We start from the raw sequence: 18,608 nt of genomic DNA, 5'->3' as shown, positions 1-18,608 counted from the left end.
CTTCTTGTAACAGTGACTGGAAGTTTCATGAAAAAATAGAGCATTTACATTAGAGTACCAGAATTATGATAAGCTTTTATTTTTAAAATTTTTTATTGTTAAATTATATATATGTAATTTTTAAAAAGAAAACTTTGTGGTAGGAATAGCAATTCCTAAACCCAAGCGGTTCAACCACACTGACTAGAGTAAAAGGCAGAGTAAATTTGAGATCCATTTCATATTTACATTATAAGACTATTACTTGGACTGTAACTCGTTCCTAATTTAAGTCCATGGGGTCCGCAATGCCATGTCTTCATGACTTCCGAAAATAAGCACTGAGCATCCTTGCCCTCACCCGTACAACTCTGAGGAGTGGTCTGCATACTCAAGAGCCCCCCGCTCGGGTGGAGCAAGGCAAAAAGGGAGAAAATGAGAGACATCTGTAATACTATCGACAATATTTTTTAAAGAGTCTCCCTTAGGATGGACTCCCAGTTATCCACACGGGGACCTGCTTGTTAATACCCTTAATTGACCTCCCTAGCAATCTGATTCCTGGGGTCACCCCGCAGATGGTTGGGGTCGGTTTTGGGGAGGAACCAGACGTGACCCAATCCCTGTCTCCTCTCCATTTCCACTTGACTGCATTTGCACCTCTGAGTTCGTCCCTCTCCAGCTCTTCATTGGTCTTTGTCTGTCACCCTAAAGCCCCCAAGAAAGTGCCAGGATCCGTCCCCGACAGGTGGCGGCTACCCTGGGCAGCCAGCTGTGCCCCTCCGCAAGTACGGGCAACTCCGGCGGCTCCTGCAGGCGGCGTTCGCTCCTCCCGGCAGCAGGGGGAGGTGTGGGGGCGGGCGTCGGCCGGCCGCAAGTCCCAGCGTGCACCGCGCCGGGGCTGGGCCTGCTGGGCGGGGCGGAGTGCGAGGCGTTTGGCCGCTGGGGCCGGGCGGAGCAGCGAAGGGCCATGGCCGAGCGGGCTCCGGTAAGAGGGGCCCCTCGTGCGGACGCCCAGATTCGGGTCGGGTCTTTTGTTTCCAGTCGGGCCGGCCGGCGGGCGGACAGATGGGGCGCATTTGGGCCACGCTAGGCTTGGGGTGTAGGGTCCGGTGACCGCCGCTCTGGGAGCTCCTCCGTGGACAGACACCTGAACGAAGCCGAGCGTGGACAGGCAGAGCCGGGAGCGGGATGCGCCTGGGCCGGGGCGCCCGGGCACGCGGGGCGGACGAGGAAAAGGACGGAGGGAGGTCTGGGGCCATGTTACAGTTCATCCAGCTTTAGTTGCTGAATTCAGAACAAGTGTTGTCAAAGAGTTATGGTTCCGCCTGGTTGCAGTGGTGTTTGGCAGGGGCTTAAATGTCAGAATTCAGCCGCTGACGTTAAAGTTGGTGTTGAGTGTAAGAAGGAAGGATGGTGATGATACATTGGAAGGAATAGAAGAGGATATAAAAACCTAGAGTACATATTATTTCATTAGTGTTGTGTTGAAACTGAGGTTTAGAGAGAGTGGCCATTTTTATTATGGGTTTTTTTTTCTATATAAACTTTAATATTGAGCGTTTTTGCTGAATCCTAAACGAATTCATGAGATCATTAATTTTAAAATATTGTTAACAATCTCCACAAAAGACATAATTCCTTGGATTAAATATAGAAAGGATATGCAGTACATTTATAGAGGAAATTATAAAGGGGAGGTATACCGTGCCTATAGAAGAAAAGAGACTTTTCTTCCAAGTTAATGTATAAATTTACTGCAGTTTTATCAATGGCAGTAAGATTTTTACGAATTTAGATAAACAAATTATAAATTTCATTTGGAAAAATAAAGATCAATAATGTGATTCTAAAGAGAAAAAAGAGCAGAGAAGGAGGAATTGCCCCAGAAAATAGTAAGACTTACTATAAATCTGTAGAATTGATACAGTTCTGTTTTGTGTGGAGAGAGACACAGAGCAGTGGAAACCAAAAGAGCACCCTGAAGCAGCCTGTACCAGATGGAATATCTCTCCAAAATTCAAGTCCTTCCTGCAACCTCAGATTGCGACCTTACTTAGAAGTAGGGTTGTTGCATATGTAATTGGTTAAGATGAGATCATTCTGCAGTAGGATGGGTTCTTAATCCATTATGACTTTAGAAGAAGAGACACAGAAGCCTGGATACACAAAAGGAAAAGGCTATGTGACAGCAAGATTGGCGGCTTTAAGCCAAGCTACACCAAGGATGGACAGCCACCACCGGGCACTAAGGGAAAGGCATGGAATAGAGTCTCCCTTAGAGCCTTCAGAGAGAGCTCAGCCCTGCTAACACTCTGTTTTCAGACTAGCCACCAGAATTGTGAGAGGACACATTTTCATCGTTTTAAGCCATCCAGTTTGTGGTACTTTATTACAGCAGCCCTAGGACTCTAATACACAGCTCTTCAAAGGCAGTATTTGTGACAATTGACTTTCCATTTGGGGGGAAAAAAACAAAACATTGAGGTAATCACTACTGTATACCATTAAGAAATTATGTTCATTCCATGTAAGTTAAAAATCTAAACACAAGCCCTGCCTGGCATCCTCAGTGGTTAGAGCGTGAACCTGCTTACTGGAGAATTGCAGGTTCAATTTAGTCGAAGGCACATACCTGGGTTGCAGGTTTGATCCTTGATCTCTGGGTGCATGTGGGAGGCAACCAATCAATGTCTCTCTCACTCAGACTGATGTTTCTCTGTCTCTCCCCCTTCCTCTTCCCTTCCACTCTCTAAAAATCAATGGAAAAAATACCCTCATTGCTTGGGTGAGGTTAAAAAAAAATCTAAATGTAAAATGAAACATCAGCCTTTTGGAAGAAAATGTAGAATATCTTTGTAGCCTTAGTGTAAAAAAAGGTTTCTTAAAACACAGAAAACAAAATAACCTAAGAAAAGATAGATATATTTACATCACAATAAAATTTATAGTATAAGACAGCATAAATAAAATTTAAAGATTTAGACACACTAGGAGAATGCATTTGTGACCTCATGTAGTCAACGATCAATGTACAAAGCATATAAAGAAGTCTTCAAAATAAAAGGACAGGTGGCCCAGTAAAAATATAGGCAAAGGATATGAATAGGTAATTCACAGAACTGAAAATGGATTAAAAATTGTGAAATTCAGCCAATGAAACTCTGTACAAAATTACAATAAATCAGTTCTCTAGCAATATGGACAGATCTCAAAATGTTGAATGAAAAATGCAAGTTGCAGTATAATAAAGCATTTTTGCATAAAAGACAAAGCAGTAGTATATATTATTCATAGATGTGTATGAGTATTAAAAGTTAAAAACATGAACATGACCTCACTCATTTATGGAAAATAAAGAACATTATAACCTGATGAACCAAAAGATAAGATACAGAGGCAGTAAAGCATTGAACAGACTGTCATATTACAGCGGGAAGGCTGGGGCGTGTTGGGGAGGGGAGGAAAGAGATCAACCGAAGGACTTGTATGCATGCATGTAAGCACAACCAGTGGACACAAGACACTGGCGGGGGGAGGTGGTGGGATGAGGGCATGCGACAGGGGGTAGGGGAGGCTGGGGGAAGGTCAATGGGGGAAAAAAAAGGAGATATATGTACTACTATATGTAATACTTTAAACAATAAAAAAAGAAAAAGTTAAAAACATGAAATGAAAAGTTACCACATTCATCATACTGTTTACGTCTCCAAGAGGAGGAGAATAAGACTGAATGTAAGAACAAGATTGAAGAGTAGACCAAGAAGACTTGAGCTTTATCATATTGTTTTATTAAAAGGAAATTTGAATAAAAAATGTTAAATTTGTTAGGTCAATGGTAAATACAAGAATGCTTGTTATAGTCTGTGATTCTTTTTTGGATCTTGTAAACTGAAAATTAAAATAATAAATAAAAGGCTTTTTTGAACATTTTTGAAAAACACTTTTTTAAAAGTAAGGAATTTGCCCAGCTGATGTTGCTCAGTGGTTGAGCATCTACATATGAACCAGATCACAGTTCAATCCCCAATCTGAGCACATACCCAGTTGTGGGCTCAATCCCCAGTGTGGGGTGTGTGGGAGGCAGCCAGCTAATGATTCTCTCTCATCATTGGTGTTTCCCTTCCTCTCCCATCCTCTCTGAAATCGATAAAAATATATTTAAAAGCAAGGAAATTACTATAGAGAAGAGAATAAGTATATTTAACACAAATAACATTCAGTTCTGCTATAATATATCATACGCATTTCAAAAAATCACTGTGCCAGGCAAAATCATGCAATAAAAACCACAGCTTAATGGAGAAACGGTGTTAGGCACACAACACTCAGAAAGTATGTCAGTGGTGGCCGTAGCCAGGTGGCTTAGTTGACTGGAGAGTTGACCAGTATGCCAGGGTTTCGGGTACTGTCCCCGGTCAGGGCACATGCGACAATCAACCAATGGATGCCTGAGTGGGTGGGGCAATGAATCAATGTTTCTCTCTCCCTTTCTCTCAAATCAATAACTTTTAAAAAATGGATTTCAGGAAATGAGAGGGAGAGAGAAATAAAAACATCAATAAGAATCATGGATCAGCTGCCTCCTGCATATCCCACACTGGGAATCCAGCCTGTGGGCATGTGCCCTTACCAGGAATCGAACCGAGACCTGGTTCATAGGTTGATGCTCAACCACTGCACCACACCCGCTGGCTCAAATCAGTAACAAAAAAAAAAGAAGTTTGTCAGTGAGATGTTAAAAAAGATAGGAACTCTGGCTGGTAGCTCGGTTAGAACATCCTCCCTATATGCCAAAGTTGTTGGTTGGATCTCTGGTCAGGGCACGTACACGAAGCAACCAATGAATGCATAAATAAGTGGAACAACAAATCAATTTAGGGTTTTTTTCCTTTTTCCCTCCTATTTTCTCTCTCTAAAACTTAAAGTTGTTTTTTTTTTTCAAGGTGGACCTATGTAATACTTTAAACAATAAAGATTAAAAAAAAAAATTTAACCCTGGCTAGTGTGGCTCAGTTGGGCTTCAGCTTGTGTGCCAACTCCCAAGCAGTGAAAAAGATACATAAATTGTACATAAAAGATACAACCCTAACCCTGGGATGATTCAAGGGTCAACTATATGCAAGGACTGAAGGTTGGTATTTCAGTCTAAGGAGAAAAATTATTGTATTTTGTAGTGTTGTATGATTGGCTCTCTGTATGTAAATAAATATACCAATCACCTCTATAGGATTAAACTGTAAATCTAAATATTTAAAAAAATTAGTAGAATATCTGTATAAACTTATGATGTGGGAAACACTTAAAATGAAACAATATGGAAAAGACTCAGATTTTTAAATGAAAGGCTCGAAATGTTTGGTGCATATAAAGTCAAGATACAATTGATATATTGGGAGAAAACATTTGCTAGTCAATGAAAGAATTAACCCTAATATAAGAAAGTTCATTCAAATTATAAGAGCCCATAGAACGCTGAACAAACGATATGAACAGTCATGCACAAAGATATGTGGACCGTCCCCAAAAAGTATGAAAAGGATATTAAGTCTCACAGGTTAATGCATATTAGAAAAATGAAATACAATTTTTTTTATCCATCACATTGGCAAAAATGTATTTCTTAAGGACATCCTGTGCTGGCACAGGTGTAAAGAAATGTTTTATTAGCAAGGGTCAAAGTGCTGGATTTCTTTTGGAAAGTGGAAGAGTTGTGGTTAACAGCAGAACCACATAACTGGAACAGGGAAGGAGCTGTTCCCAACAAAGAAGCTGCCAAACATTAAAAAACTGTCCGCTCCAAAAGTTTTAAATGGATGAGAAGGAGCCAGAGTCATTTTGAAGCAATCATGATTGTACGTGTATTATGTATGTACTTTCAGGTACCTCTGACTTTTGAGGATATTGCCATTTACTTCTCGGAGCAAGAATGGCAGGATCTAGAGGCCTGGCAGAAGGAGCTTTACAAGCGTGTGATGAGAACCAATTATGAGATTCTGGTTTCTTTAGGTAAGAAGTATTCAACTTTTTTTGTGGGTAAATCCTGGAACTGGGTACTGTATGATGTTCCTGTTGGTCAGGTAGCCAGATTGCTCAGAAATTAACTCAGAAAAGCACTTTTACCCCATATTCTTCCACTAATACTCATGTCAGCATTGCTGATCCTTACTCAAGGTCAGTGGTCGGCAAACTCATTAGTCAACAGAGCCAAATATCAACAGTACAACGATTGAAATTTCTTTTGAGAGCCAAATTTTTTAAACTTCTTCTAACGCCACTTCTTCAAAATAGACTCACCCAGGCCGTGGTATTTTGTGGAAGAGCCACACTCAAGGGGCCAAAGAGCCGCATGTGGCTCGCGAGCCGCAGTTTGCTGACCACGGCTCAAGGTAGACAACGTTACATGACAGCATGGAATATAAGGTGGTCAGGAGTGACTAAGTATATTTCAGGGTATTTAGTCACTGCATACTTTCAGGTTCAGGGATTTTCCACATAGGCACATGCCTAGCTCATATTCATAAAGTACCCAGATATTTTAACCTAGGGTATTCTGGTCTGTCACTTTTTCCAGGGGTGTCCATATGTCTTGGACACCCTAATGTTACTTTCCCCTGCAAGGCTGAGATTTGGCAAGGCTGTCCACTGACATGTTGAACAGCAGCTCTCTATAGATTAAATGGGTGTTCTTTTTAGTCTTGCTGCTTACTTGGTCTTTATATTTCTTTTTATTATCAAATACATTTATTAAAAATTCAGGTCTTTCAGAAAAGCATCAAATGATAAAATCTCTTCATTCTCACTCCCTCAGTTAATTCCCTAAAGGCAACCACTTTTAACATTTCTTTCTCTTTTAAATTGATGAGAAAGAGAGAGATTGACTTCTTGTTCCATTTATTTATGCATACGTTGGTTGATTCTCATGTGCTCTGACCAGGGATTAAACCCACAACCTTGGTGTGTCAGGACAACACTCTAACCAACTGAGCTACCCGGCCAGGGCTAACCATTTCTATTTTAGTTCTTACTGTGGTTTCCTTCTATCTGTATAATTGTCATGCTTACACCTCTGTTTCTTGATTTATCATGTTTAGGCAGCATTAATGAACTCATTACTATGAAAAAGGAGGCATTAGCCCACTTATGCTGTCAATTTTCTGTCTCCTTTCTTCCCAGATTTTGATAATTTTTTCATGCCTCTAATTGGCTACTTTAATTATTTAAATAATAAACTTCTAGATTGTGTGCCATGAAATTTACATCTCTTGACTCCTTTAGTATATGAAGATAGTTCTCCTGTACTTCCTTCCACCTCTCCTGCCAGTTCCTGACAGCTAGACCATTTCCTTTAGATTGCAAAGTTTCTAATACTTATGTTTTGTTTCATTACCATAATTTTTCCAGGTATTTTCTATAGAGTGTTTCTGAAACATAACTAAGATGTTACATCATTTTCATTATTACTAAAGAACCAATTAAAGTAATTAAGTCTATAGGTAATTATGTCATTACTTCTGTGCCACCCAAAAATAATATTCTAAGCATCAAAATCAAATGGATTTATCATTGTGGTGTGATCTGCATTTCCTTAATGGCTCATGTTGAGCATTTTTTTTAATCTTCTTTGAAGAAATGTCTATTCAAAACTTTGCCCATTTTTACATTGGGTTATTTCTCTTTTTATTGTTGAATTATAAGTGTTCTCTATTTGTTCTATATCCTGGACCTTTATCAGATACATGATTTGCAACAATTTTTTCTGTTCTGTGGGTTTTCTATTTACTTTCTTCATGGTGTCCTTTGAAGCACAAAAGCTTTCAATTTTGAAGAAGTCCAATTTATTTTTTCTTTTGTTGCTTGAACTTTTGATGCCATATCTAAGAAACCATTGCATAATCCAAAGTCACAGATATTCACTCCTATATTTTCTTCTAAGAGTCTTATCCTTTTAGCACTTACATTTAGGTCTTTGATGTGTTTTGAGTTAGTTTTTGTATATGGTGTGAGGTAGGAATCCACTTTTACATATGGGTATCCAATTGTCCCAACACCATTTGTTGAAAATACTATTTTCCCCCTATCAAATTCTCTATAGTTAATTGATTCTTTTGGAAAATCAATGACTATAAATATCAGTTTATTTCTGGATTCTCAATTCTATTTCATCCATCTACATGTCTATCCTTATGTCCCTACAACACTGTTTTGATTATTATTGCTTTTAGGATCAGTTTGTCATTTTCTACTCCCTCCCCCACCCCGAAATAAGCAGATGGGATTTGGGGAATATTGTCATCTTAACATTAAGTCTTCAAATTTATGAACATGGGATATCTTTCCATTTATTTAGGACTTTAAAAAATTTTTAAACAATATTTCACAGTGTTTATTTTACAAGTCTTGCATTTCTTTTATTAATTTTATTCCTAAGTATTTTACTCTTTTGGATGTTACGTAGTTGAATATTGTTTTGTTTATTTTTGGAAAAATACTTTTATTTCAAAAGCTGCTGCGAGTTCAATCCAGATGAAGATTGATAATAGATGTATGGAATTTAAAAAAAGATAGTGATTTCTTTTTTTCATGAGAGCAGCCTTAGAATTCTTTGGGTGTTGAAGTCAGATTTCAGAGGGCTGAGGAGGAATCGGGAGCAGTGTGTGACCACTCTCCACCTGTATGGTGCCATTCTGACATTTTATCCTGGAGGCATTGCCAGATTGTCCCCTGTCTCTGATCTGGGCCATCCACTAATCTCCTCTAGCAACCTTTGAAGCATACTTTTGGTTGTTATTGAAAAAAAGTTTTACTTGAAAATACAGAGAGTAAACCTTTCTTATAGGGGAATGGGGATATATATTTGAGAATCTTAAAACTTTTAATTCATTCATTTTATTCATTGCAGCCCACTCTATTCTAGTAGAACTCAGCCATGGTTTAGGTTGTCATTAGCACTGTCACTAGAAGTACTTCTGAGAGAATTTTTGCTGGAGCCACCTACTTTGAAATTTCCAGGGACAACCATTTCAGTTCTTATTTTTGTATACCCCCAGGTACCCAGGGATCTCCAGTTGTCCCACATTTTCAGAGCACACTACTAGTGTATTTTATGAAATCCATGACAAAATACAGCATTTCTGGATATATGGGGACAAAGACAAGATTAAAATAGCCCAAGATAGCTTATCTCATGTTATGTGTGGGAAGTTTTGTTCTTCTTTGTGTAAATTATTTTTTTTGTTAATCTCATCCAAGGATACTTTTTCCATTGATTTTAAGAGAGAATGGAAGGGAGGAGATAGAGAAACATTGATGATGTGAGAGAGACACATGGATTGGTTGCCTCCTGCATGTGCCCTGACTGGGGTGGGGATCAACCAGAGACCCTTTGGTGCGTGGGCCGACGCTCTAACCACTTAGCATCACCAGCTGGGCTATAATCTATTTTTTTGATATCTCTTCTCCTACATTGTCCTGAGTAAATTTTAAGAAATTTAAAAACAAATTCAGTGTGCTTTAAATTTCACACTCAAGGAAACCAAACTCCCATTTGACTTCTCTGTACAGATGGTGGACTTCCCAAACCGGAGCTGATATCCTGGATTGAACAGGGGAGAGAGCTCTTCAGGAATTTAGGAGAACCACAGAAGTCAGGAAACACAATTTTCAACGCTGCTGATTTTCATTTCGGTCCAGTTATTGAGGGACAGCAGTTTTGGAGTAAGTATAAAGAAATCAGGGCCCTGTCCTTAAAATGTCACATTCAGGTTTCTTACTTCTAATTATCTGATTTTGTCTTGTTTGGCTGGGCTGAGGCTTGGCATCTGGCTTCTGGAGCCTGAGTCTGGATCTTGCCTTTTCTGAGTGACCTTGGGTAGGTTATTCAACCTCGCAGTATTTCATTTCCTAACTAAAACATGAAGGTAATAAAAGTACGTACATTATAGGGTTAAAGTGTTAAAATAATACTTGGCACATAGTAAGAGCTCAGTAAGTGTGATCTATTCTGAGGAGGAGTGGAGGGAAATTGCTTCCTCCCATCTGGAGACTGTAGTCTCTGTTTGAATGGCTAAACCTTAGCTCTCCTCTTGTTTCCTGTCCTGATGGAGAGTCTGGGACTTCTGCATTCCTCAGAGTCAGTGTTAGGTATGGAATGAGAACGTCAAATGTGGGCATCATTCCAAGAAATCTTGTCAGTAATTGGTTTAGCTTTTAGCTGCTGCTTTCTGGAGAATAAAAGTTTTTCTGCACAAATATTTCACTTTTTTCACCTGCTTTTCTTTCAAGAAACCTTTTTAAAAAGTTAGAAGGGAAAAGAGAAGAAGAAAGAAAAGAAGGGGGAAAAAAGTTAGAAGGAATAGTTAGAAGGAAGTTGGAAGAGGGAGGAACAGACACAATGCCTTGCTGGCCTGGCTTAGGGGCAGCTTGTGGATCACACAGCCACATGTCAGTCAGGGCGGTCAGTGACACTGCTGTTTTCCCTTCCTGACTCCAGGAATGTGCATGTCTGAATGGGGCAAGTCTGATGTTCCTGCAGGCTTGACCGTGGTGAACATTGATAGGACGTGCAGTCCGCCAGGCTCATGCTGAGCACTCAGCACACATTAGCTCCTTTCATTCTCACAGCAGTTTCATTGTTCCCCTGTTTCAACAGGAGAAGAATCTGAAGCCAAAGTAGCTTGACAAAAGTTGCAATGGACACGGGATTCAAACCCAGACATTCCGGATTCAGAGCTTAGGCCCTACATTTGTGACCTGTATTTTCCTGTTTTCAGTATTATTCTAAGAAAGTCTGTTCTGTTTACTTTCAGCAGACTCACCAAACTCCTGGTCATGAAATAGAACCAAACTGAAATGTGCCCTGTGTACAGTTCTGTGGAAACCGGGTTCCCAGGCCACCAGAGGTCACTGTTGTGGTTCACTTTCCTAGTGACATAGCCTTTGATCATGACATAGACACAAATTCTGACTGAATTTTTGGTTTCAGTTTCAGGAAGCCAGCAAGCTATGAATTCAAGAGAATATGAATGCCATTTCCAAGTCGATCCTCTTGAGAGCAAGGGTTCCTCTGAACCCTTACTAAGAAAAAGTGGAGATGTTTCCTTCAGGCCGGACCGAGGCATCACCTTCATGAAGCCAGACAGACACGATCCACGGGCTCTACTCCCAGCAGCCCACCATTCCTGGGAACCTACCCACAAAGAAAGAATCCCGAACCCCAGAACTCTGGGTTCCCCAGGCCTCCAGGAGGTGCCCTCCTGGGAGGGCACCCCACATCCTTGCCCTGTCTGTGGGGAAAGCTTTTGGAAGAAGAATCATGTAGAGAAGCACCAGGGGAGCCACTCGAAGGACCAGCCGCATGGGGCCTGGAAGAAATTCAGTAAACAAGCTGACCTGCAGCATCAGTGGAGCATCCCTCGGGGACAGAGGCACTTCGGATGTCATGAATGTGGGAGGAGCTTCTGCCTAAAGCGGGATTTACTTAAACATCTGGCCACACACACAGGGAAGAGCCCACTGCAGTGCCCTGAATGTAATACATGCTTCCATCACAAGTGGACTCTTTTCAGCCACCACCTTCTGCACCAGGGAGAGAACCCTTCCCAGTGCCCCAGATGTGACACGAGCTTTCTCCCGAAGACCAGCATACAGGCTCACCAGGGCCAGCACAGCGGGGTGAGGCCAGTCTTCCGGAGAGAAGGCGACAGGGCCTTCTGTGAGAAGGCCAGGCTCAGCAGTGTGCACTCAGGACAAAGGCCAGGCCCAGGCCTGCCTCTTGAGGAGCACTGCCACTTGATGGGGAGCATGGAGCTTGTCCTCCAGCGCTGCCCTGCCAGAGAGAGGCCATTCTTTTGCACGGCATGTGACAAGTGCTTCTCTACCAGGGCCAAGCTCACCAGCCACGTCAGGGTGCACAAGGGGGAAAAGCCCTTCCCGTGCCTGGAGTGTGGCAAGAGCTTCCGCCTGAGTGGCCTGCTGAAGGTCCACCAGCGTGTGCACAGTGGAGAGAGACCCTTCTCCTGCAGGAAGTGTGGCAAGGGGTTCAGCAAACAGTGCAAACTCGCCGAACACACCCGAGTGCACAGTGGGGAGAAGCCTTTCTGGTGTGCCGAGTGTGGCAGGAATTTCCGCCAGAGGGGACAGCTGCTGAGGCACCAGCGACTGCACACGGATGAGAAGCCCTTCCAGTGCCCCGAGTGTGAGCTGAGCTTCCGTCTGAAGAGCATGTTGAGAGCCCACCGGCTCCGACACAGTGGGGAGAGGCCATTCTCCTGCAGTGAGTGTGGCCGCGGCTTCACTCACCAGTGTAAGCTCCGTGAGCACCTGCGTGTGCACAGTGGGGAGAGGCCCTTCCAGTGCCCCGAGTGTGACAAGAGCTTCCGCCTGAAGGGCATCCTGAAGGCCCACCAGCGCACCCACAGCACCGAGAGGCCATTCTCCTGTGCGGAGTGTGGCAAGGGCTTCACCAGACAGTCTAAGCTCACCGAGCACCTGCGCGTGCACAGTGGGGAGAGGCCCTTCCAGTGCGCCGACTGCGACAGGAGTTTCCGTCTCAAGGGGCAGCTGTTGAGTCACCAGCGCCTGCACACAGGAGAGAGGCCCTTCCAGTGCCCGGAGTGTGACAAGAGCTATCGTGTAAAGGCAGACATGAAGGCCCATCAGCTGCTGCACAGCGGGCAGATGCCGTTCTCCTGTGAGTGTGGCAAAGGCTTTGCCAAGCAGTCAAAACTTGTTGAACACATCAGGACACACACGGGGGAGAAGCCTTTTCGGTGTCTGAAATGTGACAAGAGTTTCCGCTTGAAGGCACAGCTGCTCAGCCACCAAGGCCTGCACACAGGGGAGAGACCTTTCCACTGCCCTGAGTGTGACAAAACTTTCCGGGAAAAGGGACACATGCTTAGGCACCAGCGCATACATAGGCCAGAAAGGCCATTTGCCTGTGGCGACTGTGGGAAGGGCTTCATTTATAAGTCCAAACTTGCTGAACACATCAGAGTGCACACAAAATCCTGTCATGCTCCAAGTGGGCCTGACATTCAGAAACGGCTCAGCCAGCTGTTTGCAATGATTGAGGCTGACTGGAGCTGAGACAGAGTGGCAGCCATCCAGATAAGCAGTCATTGGGTTCATGGTGCCTGGGGATCCACAGCAACCATAGCTGAACCCACTGCTGCACACACTGGTGGACCTTCAGCAGGCCGTTCAGGGGGAAGCTCTTGTCACACTCCAGGCACAGGTTTTAGGAACAAGGGCCCTTTTTTGAGCAAGAATGTAATACAAGTTAGGAATATAAGAAACCACTAAGAATTTTCTTTCTTAAATCACCACCAGTTATATTTTCTATCCATTAATAAAAAGAGACATTTGTTTTTCCTACCGTCTTAAGTGGCAATGTTCCCCCAAACATGCTTAGCTAGCTTTGAAATCCCAGCTTGAATTTAGACAGGAAATCCCTCTAGTACTGGCTGTTACATGTCAATTCCCCGTTTCTTTTTTTATAGTATGATCCTAAGTTGGGGGTTTCAATCCAGTGAATTTTGTTGCAGACATTAGATTGGTTAGATTGACTTGTTTGGAAACTGATAGTAATAAAACAAGTTTTCTGAATAGTTTATGGGAGTGCTTAAGTTTCACAGCAGTTCCACTGTGATTATGCATAGTTCCCCTAAGGGAAAGCTGCTCATTTCAGCAAGAGTTGAAGAAATATAAAACTGAAGGTGCTAAAATGTATGGGACTAGAATTTAGCTAAGAGATTGGGAAAGGTGTCGATTCGGGAGTTCCAGAACAGAGATGTTATTTGAAGCTGAGAGAGTAAATGAGATTCCCATTCACCCCATTTAGCAGATGACTAAATTCCAAGTTGAGATAAAATAACAGGCAGCAACAGCTTAGTGTAGAGAGTTTTCAAGCAAGTAAAAGTAGAAGTAAACACAATACAAGTAGAAGTCCAGAAAAATACCGCCTTTGGTACATTAAGTGAGGGTTCTATGTGCACAGAATGTTTATACTTCGGGGAAAGAGTTTTATTTCACACAAAGAATTCCTGGCTTTTAGAGGGTTCACATTTCATGTAACAGAATGGCTGACTTGTAATTCTGAAGGCTGATAGAAAATGAGATTGTCCGTAAGCTGTAATAGATATTACTATGAAACAATGTCAGAGATTATTTTCTGTGGAACACTAGCTCCAAAGAGACTCTTATAAAAAAAAAAAAAGTGACATGGCCAATTAGTTTAAATAAAGTTGAACAATTCCCTCACCCTGCTTCCCACACACACAGGCCATGACTCTCCAAGAGGAAGACATATTGTGAATCATTCTGAATATACTTGACCTTGGGATCCTTTCTTTTTTTCTAAAACACTGTGATCAGTGGATCTTCTGCAGGATTCATTTTTAAAAACATTACTAAATAATAGTCCTGGCTCCAACAAAATAACCCTTAGTCTGTTCAGAAGAGTGAGAATCCCAGGAAATAAGGTCTTGGGTTTTAGAGAACAAAGAAAAAAGACCTTTAAGTCAGATTAAACTTGAATAGTTTTAGAGCACCCAATGTTTCCTTAAGTGATGGGACACTAACAAGGGTGATTGATAATATTAAGAGATTGTGTCATTTAGGCAGGTTTCTAATCACTCAGAGCTGCACTGATGTCTGTTGTGTTCACAGCATTGCGAACCTCACAAAGCATAGAGATAGGCTCAGCATAGCTAAGAAGGGGCAGTGGCCTGCTCCAGAGGAGCAATGCAGTGTGGGGACCTGGAGGAAGAGACTGTGACTGTGAACCAGGTAGTGGTTTTGAAGGAAACTGCAGGCCAGGGACTCTAGGCTGGTGTTCTTGCAGACTGTCATAAGTGAAGGATCTCAGAGATAGTAAAAGATCCACAGTGTTTGAATTTTGTTAGAAATGGCATGTTTTGGGGGAAGTTGAGAAAAAGGTTAAGTCCCAACTAAACCCAAGTGCCCCAGGTTGCCTACACTAAAAATGAAAAAGATACCAGAGCGATGTTTAAGAATAGAGGGACTTCTGGGAAACAGGTGGCACAAGCACAGGTTCATAAAACTCCCCTTCCTGTTCTGCCCCAATTTCTCAAAGGAAAAATCAAGGCTGAGATATTCTGGTGCAATCCCAGACCTTCGAGAATAAGTAAGGATGTCTACAAGAACCCCATCACCTCCTGCCCAAAGAAGCCTATCTCCTACAAGCATGTCAAACTCAAAAGGCTAGCACGGGCCAAATAAATGAGGCATGCGGCCTGTGGGCCGTGAGTTTGACATGCTTGTCCTACAAAGTAAATCTGAAGAGCCCAATAGTGAAGATCACATTAAAGGGACATAATGGAAAAAAAAAGATCCCAATAAAATTATGGAGCCCGACCAGCATGGCTCAGTGGTTGAGTGTCAATCTATGAATCAGGAGGTCATAGTTCAATTCTCAATCAGGGCACATACCCAGGTTGCGGGCTTGATCCAGTGTGGGATGTGCAGGAGGCAGCTGATCAATGATTCTCATCATTGATGTTTCTATTTCTCTCTCCCTCCTTTCCTCTCTGAAACCAATAAAAAATATTTAAAAATTATGGAATGTATTATATTATTGATTACCTATTGATATTATAGAACACCCAACAGAATCAGCAAAGTAACTATTACAAATAAGAAAAAAGATCCTGTTCACAAAGCCGGGTCACTGTCTCCATTCAAGAAAGGAACTGCCCTGCTGGTGTGGCTTAGTTGGTTTAATAGAACTGAAAGGTCACGGTTCTATTCCTGGTCAGGGCACATACCTAGGTTGTAGATTTGATCCCCAGTTGGGGCACATAGAAGAGGCAATTGCTTCTCATATTGATGTTTCTCTCTCTCAAAAAATCATATCCTTGGGTGAGGATTTAAAAAAAAGAAGAAGAAAATAGGTCAGCTCCAGCCAGGTGGCTCAGTTGGTTGGAGCTCAGTTAGTTGGAGCGTCTTCCCATATACTAAAAAGGTTTTGGGTTCTATCCCGTCAGGGCACATGCAAGAATCAACCAAAGAATGCATAAATAAGTGGAACAACAAATCGATGTTTCTTTCTCTAAAGAATAAATGAGTAAAAAAAAAAAATGTTTAAAGAAACAGAAAGATACACAGTGCTACCAGTCACAGGAGGCTGTTGGCTGTAGAAACACAAAGAACTGAACGTTCCCAGGATGCCCTGCGTGTCCCCAGGCAACGGCCGTGGCAGGACGGGGCTGACAGGCGCAGGCTCCGTCGGAGCACCGCTGGGCACCAGGGCCTCCCCTGGCAGAGCCCAGAGCCGGGCAGGTGCTGGAAAGCTCTGGCTGCAGGACTCTGCGGGACCATCAGGTGGGAGTGGTGACATCTAGGCCCGGCAGAGGGGGTGGCCCGCGCAGGAGCCTTGGCCCAGCCTTCAAACAGGAGCCCCCGCGCTGGGGTCCCGGAGGGCAGTGCAGGGAAATCCATGCTCCCACCCCAGACAGTTCCCAGAAGCTTCTGGGAACTGTCTGGGGTGGGAGCATAGATTTTTTACCTTTATCCATCCAGCGTGTGGCCCCCAGAGGGCGCTCTGTGAACACTTGTTGAATCAATCAATGGATTAATGAGAGTCCTACACTTCACGACCGATTTTACAGTCAGCCCAGGGCTTTCTGAGTGTTCAGGTTTCCCTGGAACTCAGCTTGTTGGCGAGGTATAGAATGGAAGAAAGAAGAACAGAGGACATTTTGGCTGAGAAAAAGGATGGAGTCCCAGAGAGGGACATATGTAGTACAATACTAATTTGCAGTGATCAGGACTGTCACTTTAATAAGTTCTTTAGAAAATGGTAACAATGGGTGCAACTCTTATTTTAGTTTTAAGTCTCTTAAAGAACCCCTGGGGTGACAGGAACTCAGTTTCCTGATACTTAGCCTGAATTGAAACAATGTTTCCCAAGAAACATGACAATTTCTTATTGTCTTTCTCACAAACACAAAAATAAATAAATAAATAGATAGTATTCAGGGTAGAATCCTTAGAGATCATAAGCTAACGTCTTCATTTTATGCAATTCCTTTATCAGAGGAAAGTGAGTTACAAACAGGTTAAAGTGACTTGCTCCTGCCGAAACTGGTTTGGCTCAGTGGATAGAGCGTCGGCCTGCGGACTGAAGGGTCCCGGGTTCAATTCCTGACAAGGGCATGTACCTTGGTTGCGGGCACATCCCCAGTGGGAGGTGTGCAGGAGGCAGCTGATCGATGTTTCTCTCTCATCGTTGTTTCTAGCTCTCTATCCCTCTCCCTTCCTCTCTGTAAAATGTCAATAAAATATATTAAAAAAATAAATAAAGTGACTTGCTCCAGGTCACTTCAGCTAGTGATAGAAAATACAGCTTAGGTTTCTGGAGTTCCAGTTCTGTGCTCTTCCTCCTTGCCTTCAACAAATACTTATTGGGACTTCTTTCCTTTAATAAGTATTAAATATTATTCTTCACAGAATTGCTTCCTGGGGTTGTGGCTGCCTAGTCAAGCTTCTTTCTCACTTTTTTCAGTTTATCAGGAAGCTATTGGGCATTTTCCTTACTCCTCTTTGTCACCTTCTAGGGATAAATGATATTTTGATTTTGGGTGCAAAAAGTTTTGAAGAAGTTAATTGATGATCCATCAGTTCTTTCTGACATGTCTAATGTGTTCTTGTGGACAAATAGTCACTTTTCAATTTAAATTTCATTTTAATGGAGTGAAAACTGTACCAATTGTAGAAGATTCTGAGGATGTAACTTTCTGTATTTCTTTCTTAGAAACACAGTGTTTTTAAGGTATCACACAGAAAGCATTGAAGACAGTTCTACGCCAACTTTATTACATAGTACTATAACATGTTTACATGACTATGTCTTACAAAACTTACACACTGTTTATATGACTGTCTTATGGTTTGTGTTCATTTAATGAATCAAATGAACTATTAGTTTTGGGTCCTGTTTCTTTAGTTAGAAACTAGAGGCCTGATGCATGAAATTCATGCAAGAGTAGGCCTTCCTTCCCCCGGCTGCCAGCACCGGCTTCCCTCCGGCACCCAGGACCTTTCCTTCGTCAGGAAGGTCGTCTGGAAGGACATCCGGTCTAATTAGCATTTTACACTTTTATTATTGTAGATGAGTGTTTTCTGAGGTTCCGGTGATTGACTTCTTTATGTTTTCTCCCCACTATGCCTGTACAAAGACCTATTTATTCAGGGATCCACTTCTTCCTGGGTATGAATCTGATTTGTTTGCAGCCAATGTTAGCTTTTGCAAAGAAGACCAACAAAATGATTACAACTTCTTCCTGGTATTATGTCACCAAAACCTTGCCTGTTTTACATATTGAAAAGTCTGACTTCTCAAGATCCTTTTGGGAACTCCTTCTGTGATATGAACAAAGATAGAAGACTTATAACCATTACTGGTGAGGGCAGGTATGAAGCCATCCTGAGACAAAAGAAAATGCGTTCATGGGTCCAGGTGGAGTACCCTTTGATGATGTGCCTGGCCATCTGTTTCTGAGCACAAGAGTACAAGGATCTGATGAGCATCAGAAAGTACCTTACAATACCCCTGGCTGGTTAGCTCACTTGGTTACATCCACAGTATGGTTTTGGGTTCAATCCCC

At 42.4% G+C, this 18,608-nt stretch overlaps 1 protein-coding gene across 2 annotated transcripts; it reads left to right on the top strand.

The window, feature by feature from the left end:
* The first annotated feature begins 896 nt into the window (after window positions 1-896).
* ZNF786 (zinc finger protein 786) lies at window positions 897-15,708 on the top strand. Of its 2 annotated transcripts, none has more exons than XM_080665992.1 (4): window positions 897-967; window positions 5,862-5,988; window positions 9,544-9,696; window positions 10,964-15,708. In XM_080665992.1, the coding sequence occupies exons 1-4, from the start codon at window positions 950-952 to the stop codon at window positions 13,066-13,068; spliced, it is 2,403 nt and encodes an 800-aa protein (XP_080522118.1). In that variant the 5' UTR covers window positions 897-949; the 3' UTR covers window positions 13,069-15,708. The 2 variants fall into 2 exon arrangements, with proteins under 2 accessions (XP_080522118.1, XP_080522119.1); XM_080665993.1 differs by lacking the exon at window positions 897-967 and adding an exon at window positions 5,040-5,113.
* The last annotated feature ends 2,900 nt before the right edge of the window (window positions 15,709-18,608 follow it).

This window comes from Plecotus auritus (assembly GCF_963455305.1).
Source record: "Plecotus auritus genome assembly, chromosome: 4".
Taxonomy (NCBI): Eukaryota; Metazoa; Chordata; class Mammalia; order Chiroptera; family Vespertilionidae; genus Plecotus; species Plecotus auritus.
This window is presented reverse-complemented; position numbering and strand designations above follow the sequence as displayed.

What these genes read in the sequence shown, in the direction of transcription:
- ZNF786 (XM_080665992.1), top strand. An exon ending in TGAGATTCTGGTTTCTTTAG is followed by an intron (nt 5,989 to 9,543) that starts GTAAGAAGTATT and finishes TTCTCTGTACAG; the next exon opens with ATGGTGGACTTCCCAAACCG. An exon ending in TGAGGGACAGCAGTTTTGGA is followed by an intron (nt 9,697 to 10,963) that starts GTAAGTATAAAG and finishes TTTTGGTTTCAG; the next exon opens with TTTCAGGAAGCCAGCAAGCT.